The sequence below is a fragment of the Podarcis bocagei genome (genome assembly GCF_964188305.1).
Source record: "Podarcis bocagei genome assembly, chromosome: 6".
In the NCBI taxonomy this organism is placed as follows: Eukaryota; Metazoa; Chordata; class Lepidosauria; order Squamata; family Lacertidae; genus Podarcis; species Podarcis bocagei.
The window spans coordinates 42,974,693-42,988,635 of record NC_138130.1 but is presented as its reverse complement, the minus strand read 5'-3'; the positions used below and the strand labels follow the sequence as shown (position 1 = coordinate 42,988,635).

At 41.8% G+C, this 13,943-nt stretch overlaps 1 protein-coding gene across 7 annotated transcripts in view; it reads right to left on the bottom strand.

Annotated features, from left to right (window-relative positions):
- Nucleotides 1–13,943, bottom strand: part of PHEX (phosphate regulating endopeptidase X-linked) — a gene marked incomplete at its 5' end in the record, with an annotated part of 99,738 nt that overhangs the window by 43,981 nt on the left and 41,814 nt on the right. For all 7 annotated transcript variants that reach the window (XM_081199421.1, XM_081199425.1, XM_081199427.1 and 4 more), the window contains 5 exons: nt 5,990–6,091; nt 8,900–9,028; nt 9,810–9,903; nt 13,128–13,273; nt 13,593–13,676. In XM_081199421.1, coding sequence (XP_081055547.1) covers nt 5,990–6,091; nt 8,900–9,028; nt 9,810–9,903; nt 13,128–13,273; nt 13,593–13,676 — 555 coding nt within the window. The remainder of the gene's footprint in view (nt 1–5,989; nt 6,092–8,899; nt 9,029–9,809; nt 9,904–13,127; nt 13,274–13,592; nt 13,677–13,943) is intronic.

The window sequence follows — 13,943 nt, the reverse complement described above, 5'->3', positions numbered from 1 at the left end:
GAAACACGATAAAATGGGAGTCTATATCTTTTGGTACAATGGCATTTAAAAACAAAAACAACATTTTTGAGCTACCATTGCACAGTTCATGCCAAGACCCAACAGAAAGTGGAAGAATAAAATGCACATAATTGGCTTCTATAGGAAAATATCCCTTTAAAGTCTTTCGAGTCAGTTGTGAAATGCATCACACACAAAAGAGGAACAGAAGTTGTGATGATGGGGAAGGAGGGGGGAAAGATTGGAGCATGTTGCTAGCCTCACATTTTTGCCCTCCAGAATAGTCATTTAATATACTGCTCTTCAGTGATAACAGGGACACCTCCTCGTTTTCATGCAGACACAAGCACACACCCACTGGTACATAATCTCTTGCTCAGTGTCAAGGGGACTGAAAATAAGAATTTTGTAGGGACATATTTGGAATTATTCTTGCTCAATAACCCTTTTCAGGCATTCTGCCCCGCATCACTGTCTCTATCACTCTCTGGAGGCTGAAGGGTGACATTAGGATTCAGGCTCATGCAAGGGGGTGGGGCACAAGTAGAAACAGATTCCCAGGTTCAGACTGCCACCCTTAAACTCACAGAGGGTGCTGAGAATAGCCAGCACTTTTATTCCCATTGGCAAGGCAGAGGAGTGGGGGAACAAGCGACATATATTCTTGAATGAAGAGGGTTAATTTCAATTAATATCCTAGGTTTGTTAATGAGGAGAAAATCTTGCACAGAATAAAAGGTGTTAATATGTGTGCAACTTTCTTAGGGGGCAAATAAGAATCATTCTTAAAAGGTTAAAACTGTTTTTAATGAGATCACATACTTTGAGGAGAGTCTGTTGTGTATAAAACTACCTGGAAAAGTCTCCTCTGCTCTTTGTGCCATATGTTTATAATGCTGTTAGCATGGAAAGTGAATTAAAAGTATATCATTGGCTATGTAACTTCTGCATTTGTGTTGCAGATGTGATTTGAGCCAAGGCTGATTCAAGCCTCGTGGGAAAGTAGCCTTAAATGGAAAGGAGTAATATGGGTTGTTAATTTAAAATCTACCTTAAATTAATGTAAAACACATTGCAGAGGAGCATAGTGGTGACCACTGGTTATTGAGCTGTCTACAGTCTCTATGGAAGCACCTTGAGCTCCATCCAGAGAATTGTGGATGAACTGCACTCCGACTCAAAAAAAGAGAAAAGAATACAAGAGCATTTGGAATCTGTTTAACTGGATCAAATTGTGCATAGAAATATATTGCTAGGTGTTGCTAACTGTGTACTAAATATCTGTTATTCCTTTAAGCAACATTCAGCAGTGCCAAGTCAATCAAAGTCCTATGCTATAGATTTCATTAGTCTTTCTTTTCAACAAAGGAGAGGGGAACACAGGAACCACCTTGGCTTTAACACAGGGAGGGTCAGATCAGGCTGTTTATATGATCCATGCCATTTCTTCATGGTCCTCACTCATAAGGCTATTTTGTCTCATTTGCACATTAATCTGTGGTTCAAAAAATAAACCCATGATAAAATTTGCATTTAAATGCTCTTCTGTTTTCCCTCAGTGCACTCATTCTAAAAAAAATGTATGTTGATATGCTTTTTGTACCCAGAACAGGAACATTTGGGGTGTGAAAAAACCAACACATAAGTAAGTTCCAACATTCACATTAGTCCTGGGAGTGCAGATTAAGTCCATTCATAATGGAATTCCCAAAGATCAAAGCCCTTTACAGACACACTCCTTTTGTGCAATTGCTATCATCTGAGGGGGAAACTCAGTCACTGGATCCACCCTTGCCACCACATGCATGCTGGTCCTGCCCATAAAGACCCACCCTTTGGGAGAGTAAATTAAAAGTGAGGAGCCTGTTGTACACATGGCCCCTCCCCAGGCAATTTAGAATTCCATGAAATCTGTGCCCGCAACCCCAGAAAGCCACTACCATTTTACTGTTGTTGGTATCTGTCCGTCTTGGGAGACAATAGAGGGGTGCACCTTTGGGAAGGTTGCAGCACCTGCTGTGGCTGTGGAGACTGATACGGGAGAGACATGTTTTGTTGCAGCTGGGGAAGATGAAGGCTGATGCAGGTGTACCACTGCTTTTCTTTACCATTCAGTGTAAACAATACTGAGCTAGATCAGGCCTCAGCAACCTTTTTCAGCCGTGGGCTTGTCCAGACCATGTGGTGGGTCGGAGTATATTTTGGAGAAAAAAATTAAAAAATTCCTATGCCCCACAAAGAACCCAGACACATTCTACTCATGTAAAAACACGCTGACTCTCGGACTGTCCACGGGCCAGATTGAGAAGGCGAGAAGGCCTTAGGTTGCCTACCCCTGAGCTAGATGGACCAATGGTCTGGTACAGTATATGACAGCTTCTTCTGCTCCTATGAATGTAGCTCCTTTCTCTCCCCAGAAAGAAGATCAAATTATTCAAACATACCCAACGAAAACATACAAAACATTCAGAGGTGTGCTAGGAGTTGGTTTGGCTGGTCCTCACCAATGGCTCAAGTAAAGGTAAAGGGACCCCTGACCATTAGGTCCAGTCGTGACCGACTCTTGGGTTGCGGTGCTCATCTCACTTTATTGGCCGAGGGAGCTTCCAGCTTCCAGGTCATGTGGCCAGTATGACTAAGCTGTTTCTGGTGAACCGGAGCAGCACACGGAAACGCTGTTTATCTTCCCGCCGGAGCGGTACCTATTTATCTACTTGCACTTTGAGGTGCTTTCGAACTGCTAGGTTGGCAGGAGCAGGGGCCGAGCAACGGGAGTTCACCCCGTCGTGGGGATTCGAACCGCTGACCTTCTGATCGGCAAGTCAGGTTTAACCCACAGCGCCACTCGCGTCCCTCACCAATGGCCCAGAGGGAAGCTCAAAAAATGCCAATAAAGTCCAATGGCCAGGGTGACAGCTGGAGATCCGCAATGCAAGAAGAGCCCCACAAGTGACAATCCTGCTGAGGGTCCCTCTTAAAACTGTAGCTACCCCTGCTGAGGAAGTTTACAAGCTTGACTCGGGGCGGCAGATGACATGTGCAGCAATAAGGCATCAGTAAGGAAATTGAGTTTCATTTAATGTTATTGCCTCTAACAGGCCATCTGGCAGCCAGGTATAATGAGGCCTTCTATAAAGTTTTAAATGACTCTCATAATAAGATCACCCTCTTCCTTAAAAACTACAGCATTTCCTACTTTCCTCACAGTAACATTTCCCAGTATGTGACAGCTCCATAAAGATCTATCAACCCAATCCACATTACAGCAACAAATATGCAGAGAGTTACTTGCTTCTTGAGGGAGCCAAGTCATGTGGCAAGCACTTTTAATTGTTACCCTGAGGAGCAGGAGAACTCACCATAGGGAGCTCGTGTTCAGTGGCATTCCAAAGGCAAATGTAGCATTGAGTTCAGCTCTTAAAGAACATTTCTGACACAGACATCCCTCACTGCTGAAATTTTCACCTGACAGGTATCTCATTGGGTCACCATCCTTGCACTAAACATTCCACCCAAAAAGTTATTATCAGGCACTGCTGCTTTTTATAGCTTTGTGTGCACCTTGATTTGTGGATACGCAACAATTCAAATATGTCAAGAAGGAGAAGACAAGAGATTATGTAAGACAGCTGAGAGCTGCATCCTTTGTCTTCAGTCCAACCCAAATCTTGCACTTGATGAATTTCCCATGTTTCTGAGGTCCAAGCCTGACATTTTCTTTAAGCAAAGTTGAAATTCACATCCAGCTGGTATCCCTGACATGGTTTTCAGACTTTTATTTTGCAGCCGTATAAAATATGAATATGACCAACTGCTGCTGTAAAACATACCCTGTTACTGGGTTTTTTCCAGAATGTGTAGGATGTTTCAATTCTCTCATTTTTGAATTGATTCTTGAAAGAAATGCACTATTTAAATCTAAAGGTTTTGGACTTTAGTTTTTGAATGGGGGGGGGGATTCCGACTCTTTTCATCTGAGCACAGCATGGAAAATGACTCAGCTGCAGCTTGCACACAAGACCCCTTTACAGAGGGCATTTGCCAATAAGATGCTACCCAATCACTTCGACAAATAAGGCGAAGAGGCCATTCCTTCCCCTCTGCCTCTGTGTACTCATGTATTTTTCAAACGTGTCATTCTATGTGCCACTTGGCATTTGGATGAGCTTCTCCCCTGAGAGTTTAAAATGGAGGATTACAACAGAATGGTTCCAAGAATACTTGAGCACCTGTGAACAAGCCACGTTCCTTTGGTTTTCTACTATCACACAAAGCTTTGGAAATATTGTGACTCAGAGCTAATTTAAGCATGTGAGAGAGATAGCACATTGTAAGAGTTACTTCTGGGTTGCAGCTGGAAAATCACATATTTCGAATGCCACTTCCTCATATAAAAGCCAATCCCTTTCACCCCTGACAAGCCAGCTCTCCATTTGTTCCTACAAGAAGCAAAAGGAGAAACACGATTTGCAGCGCAAGTCTATACATCTTTCCATAAGCAATTCCCTTGGAATTCATGGGGCTTTCTTCCCAGGTAAGCAGATATAGGATTACAGCAGGGGTGGGAAATGGCAGGTCCAAATGCAGCCCTCTAGCTCTCTCCATCTGGCCCTTGGGACTCTCTCCAGACCACACCCTCAAGTCATGCCACAAGCCTTCCTCACAATTTCCTTTTTCCCCCCTGGCTGGAATGTGTCCTTGAGATCAGATAATGGTTCTTGCTTCCCTGGACACAAGATTGAGAGGGGTGTGAGACTGTGTGGAGAAACTAGGCTAATGTACGAAGGTAAAATTTAACATACATTGCCCCAACTTCTTTTGCATGTGGCCACAGATGGTTACTCAGAAGGAAATGCTGCCCTTAAGTTTGAATAGTTTCCCTGCCCTTGAATTACAGCATCACTTGCCTTTTCTGCTTTCTGCTTTCCAACCTCTACAGTAATATGTGAATGAGTAAGACCCACAAATCCTCTTGTTTACCTTTGTACAGAAGTAATGAAAAGAAGAAGAAACATATCTTATTTTTCTCTTCATATATAACAAAATGAACCAGCCGTGCACTGGAAAAAAGGTCACAACCCCTTCAGCACGCCCCATCCCCACAAACCAGAAGTTGACCAGTGAAAAGTTTGACAGCATAACAATGTCTTTAAGAAAGACTGAAACACCACAAGAGAGAAAGCCATTGGGTGTACTGTTTTTATATTTTCATGCAATCCTATCATGTTTATTTGGTTATTAAGTCCCATTGAATTCACTGGGAACTGAATCCACTGAGACTTATTTCTGAGTGGACATGTACACAGGATTGTGCCGCAAACGTTTACGTTCCATCACAATATGATTTCTGACTGAAAATAGACTGTGGGCCTCATAACGAATACTATTTTGGGGTGGCATCTCCCCTTGTGGAGACGAATCTCCTAAATATAAGGGCAACTTCTAAATATCAGAACCTAGAAGATGCTATGTATTCTCCTTTAACTGAATGCAGTCATTATAGCTATATTCCAGAATGTTTACTGAATAACCTGCATCAGTACTGAAAATGTGAACCCCAATGAAATATCAGAAGTGCAACCCCTTAAAAAAAGTCCATCAAAACATGTTTAGCACATTTTAGATACATCTTCCCCATGTCCCCATGTATTAACAACTTGTAAGCCTTCAAGATCACAGAAGCATAATAAAGGGGCAATCCAGTGATTTCAATCTCAGTTCCAGGACTTGAATAATGCAGTAGGAGAACTAGCTGATTTTCTGGCAATAACATCTTTCCCACATAATTTATTAGCTTGTTTATGTGTAAGACCAAGAGTCTAAAAACCACTGAAGCAAGTAACAACGAAGATTAAACAAGATACTCGATAAAGTTAACGGGGTACACAGATTTTAACAGCAAATATACACACGTACGACATCTTTTCAGACAGATTGCTGATGGATAATCCCATTCATCCAAAAATTGAATGTATTTAAATGCCTTTACCTTTTCAATTGCTTTTCTCTTTGTTCCCAAATCCATCCAGGTGTTTTCATTCTCCAGCATGTCCATAAAGGCCCAACGAATCCCTTCAGTCAATTCTGCCATCTGCAACAAATATTACCATAATTACTTAAGAAATGTGAAATGCTCTGAAGACTTTCTGTCCAATTCAGTGAAGGGGCTCTGCATGCAGAAGCAGCCGTGTGTATGTGTGTGTGTGTAGCCAAAACAGATGTACACATCTGGATGTGTGTTCACATCTGCAAATCAAAATGCTCATCTACAGTGCTCATCTGGTCCCCAGCTAGATGTCACTAATTGTACTAAATTAGTGTGGGATTGGTGCCTATGAAAGTATAAACATTAGAATCCATAGCAAAGTTTCCCTTCCATTTACCGTATTATTCGCTCTATAGGACGCACTTTTTCCCCTCCAAAAATTAAGGGGAAATGTGTGTGCGTCCTATGGAGCGAATGCAGGCTCCTTGGCTTCAGTGATAGCAACGCGAAGCCTCCGAAGCTGCGCGTTGCTTTCGCTGAAGCCTGGAGAGCGAGAGGGGTCGTTCGCTCTCCAGGCTTCAAGGATAGCCGTCTGAAGCCTCCGGAGCCCCTTCCATTTCTCCTCCTGCTGCTTCGGGTTCCTTTTGCTGAAGCCGGGAGAACAAGGCTCTCACAGCTTCAGCAGAGAGGGAGAGTTGCGCAGCGCCCCTTCAGCGAAGCGGAAGGAGAAATGGAAGGGGCTCTGTTTCTCCTGCCACTTTGCTGAAGGGGCGCTGAGCAGAGAGGGGGAGAATTTGTTTTTCTTGTTCCCCCCCTCTAAAACAAGGTGTGTTCTATGGTCGGGTGCGTCCTATAGAGCGAAAAATACGGTATTTTCTACCCTTTAACTCCAAGACTACTCTTCATGTATTTAAGAACTGGAAGAACATGGTTATGAAAATATTATAAAAAAAATCTTTTACTGGATAGAGCAGAGCTGATATGTGACTATATATATATATGCCGAAGGAAATTGTACAAGAACATCAGTGGTTGACTGTAACCTAAATATAATATGAATACATAGTAGTAATAAGATGCTTCCATGGAACGTTTTTCTGTGCACTTGGTTACGTTTTCTGCAGCACACATGCAGCAGCATAAGAATGTAAGATGAGTATGCTGGATGAGGCCATCTAGGCCCGCACTGTGTTCTCACAGCAGCTGAGGGAAACCAGCAACCAAGATTTGAGCACAGAAGCATTCTCCCCTCCTGTGGTTTCCAGAAACTGATATTCAGAAGCAATTCAGGAAAGATGAGAAATCTGTCCATAGGTCAAATTAGCCAGGATAGCTGAAGTGGAGCCTCCATGTTCCAAGGCAGCATAGCAAATGACATCCCATTGTTTTCCTCATCCATTCTGGATTTACCATTTCCACATTTTTTTACTCATTGGACTTTCCACAAAAAGGATAAATCCAGATTCAATGGGAAAATATCGTGGGATGGCATTTTGATGAGAACAGTGTCATGCGGAAGCTGGGCAAAGCTTCCAGGCATGAATGGCACCAATTCCATAACAAAATGCTGTGTGGAAGTGCCAGTAATGTCAGGTGAATCACCTCCCTGATTGAAAGTTTGGAGATTGACCTAAGTGGGGGAAAATAATGTCCTTATCTAAACAACCGAAGGGGGTTGTAGCATCTCATTTTCATGATTCATTACTAGCCTTTAAATATCACATCATTTTTATACAATATGGAAGCCAGTACAGCCCTGGCATTAAATATGACCAAGCATTCAACAGTCGGGAGTAAACTGCATCCCAGGGAATAAGGTAACTTGGAGATATTGATGGCAGAGCACTGTTTCAATTAACTTAGTGCACTAATGAGGTGAACTCCCTGTACTTGGAGGTTGGCAGTTCATATTCTAGCTCTACAATTGGACCCTGGTGTATATTCTGGTTTTTATGCACCAGCTGTAGCAGTAGGGGTGGGAGGAGAAATCTATTCATACCATCAGAGTTGTTATCAAAATTGTTCAGGCGTAGCCGTACGAAATGCTGCCTAGACTGTAGGTCAAAAACAGTGCTATATTTAGACACAAATAATATCTCTTTGATAAAAGGAGGGATACAAGAAAACATCCAGGGCATGAGCTCATCAGTGACTAAATACAAAAATACCACGCTTCCCATAATTCATTATTTATTCAGCATGGACCTTCTACAAACTAAGAGGGGGTGGTGGTTTGGTGTCATCTAGATAGCTGAAACACAGGAAAAGGAAAGGCAGTCTGAAGAAAATAGAAGATGCCATATTTTTAAAAAGAGAGATCAACCTGGCAACTAGTCTATGACTCAGGCCCATCCATCCTCAAGAATACGCCCCAATGATATCAGTGAGATTTATTCAAGTAAATGTTCACAGGATAGCATTCTACAATTCTGTGCATACTTATGTAAGATCATGGCATTTCTCAGTTACTAAAATGTCTCATTTGTCATTTGATCTTTCCAGCTATTCTGGGGAAAAACAGGATAGTAACAAATAGCCCTAAAGACAACCTATGAAATACTACACAATGGTTAAAGTTGCAGTGGAGAAGGGGCCACAAAGCACCAGTGGTCAGATTAAGGCAGTTTCCTGTGCCACCATCACATCAAAGTGGTAATTGGCACAAGTGATTTCTGGGCTGCATCACCCACAATGCTTTGCTCTGAGGAAGGGTGGTCTTGTGTGACCAGGATGTCACGGAGCAGGGGACAGCAATGATAAGGGGAGAAAGAAGGTACAAGAGAATGCAGTGGAGGATGAGGAAGGAGAGAGGGATGGAGGAGGAGGTGGTGATACTGACAGAGGGAGAAGGTGGCGAGGGCAGAAAATGTAGAAGGCAGCAGCACAATTTCAAAGACACAAAAATTCACCTACCATATCCCTCTTGTCTTCTTGGAAGTGCAAATCTACAAACATTCTTCCAGCAACATAAGGGAGAGCACTTTCCACGAAGTTTACACATTTATCCCACTGAGGCAGTAAGGAGGTTGTCCCCTGGATTACCTGTTTTGACCAAACAACATTCTATGACTATAACCAGATTTGCCGCAAATCAGGCAGACATGTGTTTCCTCTTCTAATCTCCCATACTCCCACAAGTGCAGCATTATGGAATTCTAGGCATTAAACAGCCACAAAAGGGTTGTCCCCATACATATGCTCATAACTCCAACATTGACTGGGTGGAGGAACACTAGGATACATTAGGGATTTCATACAGCTGTGGAACTTTTTCTCAATTTGGGTACCACTCACCATTAGTGTGGAAAGGAAAACTCACTCTCTAATAATAGCAATGTGTGAACAAAGGTGCAGACAATCAGCTACCATTTCACTGGAGCAAACAACAACTATGTCACTATAAATGGTAAATGTGGAAAGCCCTAGAATATCTTAAGTTAGCTCTACAGATTGTAAATTCTCAGTTCTATTCCGTTCATTACAGAGTCCCAAGCAATGATGTCATCCTTTCTCTCTGCTTCAAATTCCAGCCGTTAAAGAATGAAAATCACAGCATAACACAGAAACATGATGCTGCAATAAAAGGGAGAAAGACTTGGATGTAGAAAAAAGATAACCTGTGAATTTTTCATTCAGCTCTGTGCCCAGACTAGAGCCCTGATGTCCTGAGAGAGGTTAGTGATGTTCTCCAACTTCTTTAAATGCATTGAATTCAAGCTTGCTAGCTGGAAGCACAGGGACTCACAGAATCCATCTATCAACTGCTGTCTTCATAAGCTTCATAGGCACACAGGGCATATTGATATCAAAATCTCAGACTTACCCTTGAAAACTCCAACCACCTATACTGAAAGCGTCGGCTGAGGTTAAATATTCTCGAATAAACCATTCTCCATACCAGATAGTTGGCAATAGTCCTGTCAAAGCAGACACATCTTTATGTCAGACAATTAGACCCATGTGTTGTAATGTACAGCTGTCCGAGACTATAAATAAATAGGTGACTAGATTCTGCACCCCCCTCAGATCAGTGCACTACCTGCAATGGTAGCAGCTTCACCTTGAAAATTAATGAGCAATGACCAAATTCACAAAAACCTGTTAGACAGAAGCGGTTGCATGATAACAGCTATTTGGTGTGTGAATGATGGTGGATCTTCCATTTGGAACATATTTCAACAGTTTTGCATCCTGAGATGGAATTTGGCGTTAGTGCTCCTGTGCAAAGAATGGGTGTTCTCCCCACACACACCAAGTGCTCACAAACTAATAAAGCAGAAACAACCTAGCTACAAAATCTATAGGAAAGTTTGCCTTAATTAAATGTAATGGGATGTATTGCAACTTTTAATCAGAGTAGATCCATTGAAATAAATGGCCCTAAGTTTGTCATGTTCACTCATTTCAGCGGGTCTATTCTGAGTACAAGTTAGTTGGCCGCAACTCAATGTCATGATATCTGGTGATCCTTAGCAAACCAGCAACAATACATCAGCAAATATCTCACACATCCTACTCACATAGTAATAATGAAACACTTGCAGGGCAATTCAGATAGCAAGTGCAACCATATAAACTAAAGGAATGGGCTTTCTATCACAGAGAAGTAAACATGGTATTTAATGGCTTAATTGGAAGTGGAACACAGCAGGGGTTAGCCCAGAAATCAAACTTTAGTTCTGAAAACGTATCAATTGATTATTTTTTTTAAAAAAGGGAGAGTCTTTGAGCCTATATAAATTCACCCCACTTATCAGCCCACATTCATTCAGGATTAGAGGGCAGAGGTTCCAGGTGACAAGGTTTTAAGGCCTGCGCCTGCCGCTTTTAGAAATTAAGCACCATGGTACATTGTGCCTTATTCAGCATTTTCGGATATAGAATGTGATAATACTTCTGTAATCCAGTGTTATACACCTGAGGCTTCTGCATGGCTGGATCTCTTAATACTAATGCTCAAAGACATTAAAAACACATTTTTCAAAGTCAGAGCTAGCAGTAATATGGCACTTCACCCCCACTGCCACCACCTCAGAGCATTTTGGCAGTGCTAGACTTTTCTACCTAATTAAAGACAGCCAATAACATATCTCCCTTTTTATAAAAAAAACACCAATCTGACACTATTTTAATTGATTCAAAAAAGAACACAGAAGTGAATGATGCTGAGATAAATATTATAACTGGTTATGTGTTGTATCTAACACTGCTGTTTTGCTTGTGCAACATAATAATAATAATAATAATAATAATTTATTATTTGTACCCCGCCCATCTGGCTGGGTTTCCCCAGCCACTCTGGGCGGCTTCCACAGAAACCAAAAAACACTAAAATATCATACATTAAAAGCTTCCCTGAATAGGGCCGCCTTAAGATGTTTTCTGAATGTCAGGTAGTTGTCCATCACCTTGACATCCGATGGGAGGGCATTCCACAGGGCGGGCGCCACCACCGAAAAGGCCCTCTGCCTGGTTCCCTGTAGCTTCGCTTCTCGCAATGAGGGAACCGCCAGAAGGCCCTCGGCGCTGGACCTCAGTGTCCGGGCAGAACGATGGGGGTGGAGACTTGCACCTTGAAATCTGCCCTCCTTTCCTCATCTGTGCAGCTGCCCTGTGCACCTGGGGCATCCTCCAGAATAAATGTGGGCGTGGGGCACAGGGAGAGAATAGGAAGGATAAGTCCTGTTGTGCAAGCAGAATACTTGCTTGCTTATGCAGCATGGGACACAACCCTCACACCATCATGTTCTTTTCAAAATGTAGGGTTTCAGTGTTACTTGATTAATAAAACCAATTCATTGATAAAAACATTGTGGGCCAATCAAAACTGGACCCTGCCGCCAGTGTTTGTGCTGTGCCTCAGAAAGTTATCCATAATCAGGATATTCCATATCAAACTGGCCTAATTCCAAGGACAGAGGAACTGTACTATTTTAGTTATTAGGGGGCAAATATATCCTGTCTGATGCATTTTATATCCTTTTGGGTGCTAGCAACAATGAACCAATTAAAAAAAGCAAGAGACAAGCAGGTGAAGACCACCTGAGGACCAAAATACATATGACAATAGTCACATGCAGCACTGCTTTACTCTTTTTTTGGTCAGTGGCAGGGTTGCATGCACTCTCTCTCTCTCATAGCCAGTATGGAGACCATATCAGGACTCTAGCAGGGAGATAGAATGGATTTAATCATTTCCTCTACACACGTGCAATATACATTGCTGATAAAATCTCTCACTACTGATACAGAAGTGGGGAGGAGATCTACATTGGCTATTTGTTTTTTTACACACACACAAATCATAAAATAAAATAAAATCTGTACTTTACAGCAAAGCCTGTTCCGGTTAAGTTTTCCTGTCCCCCCCCAGCAGGACTATCTACCACCAACTGCGTTCTGGGAATGCTTCTGGGAGAAAGAGTGAGGCAAGCGAAGTCACCAGAGCCTGTTTCAAATGGGCTTACTGACATATTTCCTTTTGCTGTGTCTTTCACCCCTTACCTTTCCTCTCAGTAATTTCCCTGTTTCCTTCTCTTCTCCCCACTGAATAACATAGAAGACAACCCATAGTCACTAGCATCATTTTCACAATTCTGTAGAACTTGCCACGTTGTGGTAATGGACCTTTATTATGCAATACCCTTGGGCTTCTGCAGAAGTCATGGGCCCTTTCTGCGAAAACAGCAGGACCCTCTTGGAGCATCTCTGTTTCAGTGGCTCCGAGCAGCATCTTTTCACTTTGCTATCATTAGTATCTGCAGTGTTCACGAAACAAACCGGACTTATGGCTGAAGAGCAACAAATTGTTCAGTCAATATGATATGCCTTCCCAGTCATAAGAGGATTCCTATAATGATCGCCTCAATTTCCACATTTTCCCCCAAGCACAGAAAGGCTTTGCACTTGGGGGGTGGGATCCATTCACCTGGAATTGCTAGCAATGAGTTATCTTGCTGCAGCATTCACACGATTTTGTTTTCATAGCAACCCCAGAGACAGAAATAATTGAAAGGGTCCACCTGTGGTTTGAAAACAAAGTGGTAACAAAGCACAGTATGCCAAGATCCTAAACATTATACTGAAAAGTCAGGGATTGTTTCATACAAAAACATACACAAAGCAAATTAGAAATCCTTACTTTTTTCTTTCACTTTCTAGTATCCTGAACAAATCCTTGAAGTACTGGGGCACACGAACAACGACATTTTCTGAAGAATCTATGTCCTTAAGTTCAGGATAAAGCTTGGTGTCAATCACCTTCTTGATGTATCCCAGCCAGTCAAACTGCAACAGAAGCAAAGGTTCAGTTCCTGACTCTTGCAGACAACAACAACAAAAGCTTATAAGTTAATTACCTACCATTAGCTAAACAACTTAAAAGTTTTGCCTAATTTCAAAGTTGAAGTTCACTGCACAACATCACAAATATTTTGAAACTTAAATAAAAATGCAGCTGTATTTAAAATAATAGTGAACACCTGTTTCAACTAATTTCATTTAAATTGCCATCTTATGCACATCTGAAGAACCTTTCAGTTTGAAAGGTAATTACACAGTCCAATCAGGCATTAATATAGTCATTTTCCAATTAACTTCAACCAACCTGAGGGATCAGGGTGCTGAGTTCCGATATGTTCATTTTGTTGTACATAGATTCACTGGTTCGATTCTCATGTGGAATCATTATCTGCAAAATATAAATGCAAACAAATATTATTTTCCTCCACAAATCCACTCTGACTTTGCCAACACTCACATAATCTGGGTGCGACAAGGTATGAATAGCAATGTTACCTGTTCAGTTTTCAATAAAACAAGTTGCAAACCCATTATAATTAGCAAAAAAATCTTCTTTTTCCATAAACATTTTACATTTTTTCCCATGTAACACAATGAAATTCATCTTTATCCATACTAATATCTAGCCCTTCCAGTATGAAACGTTCAGTTTCAT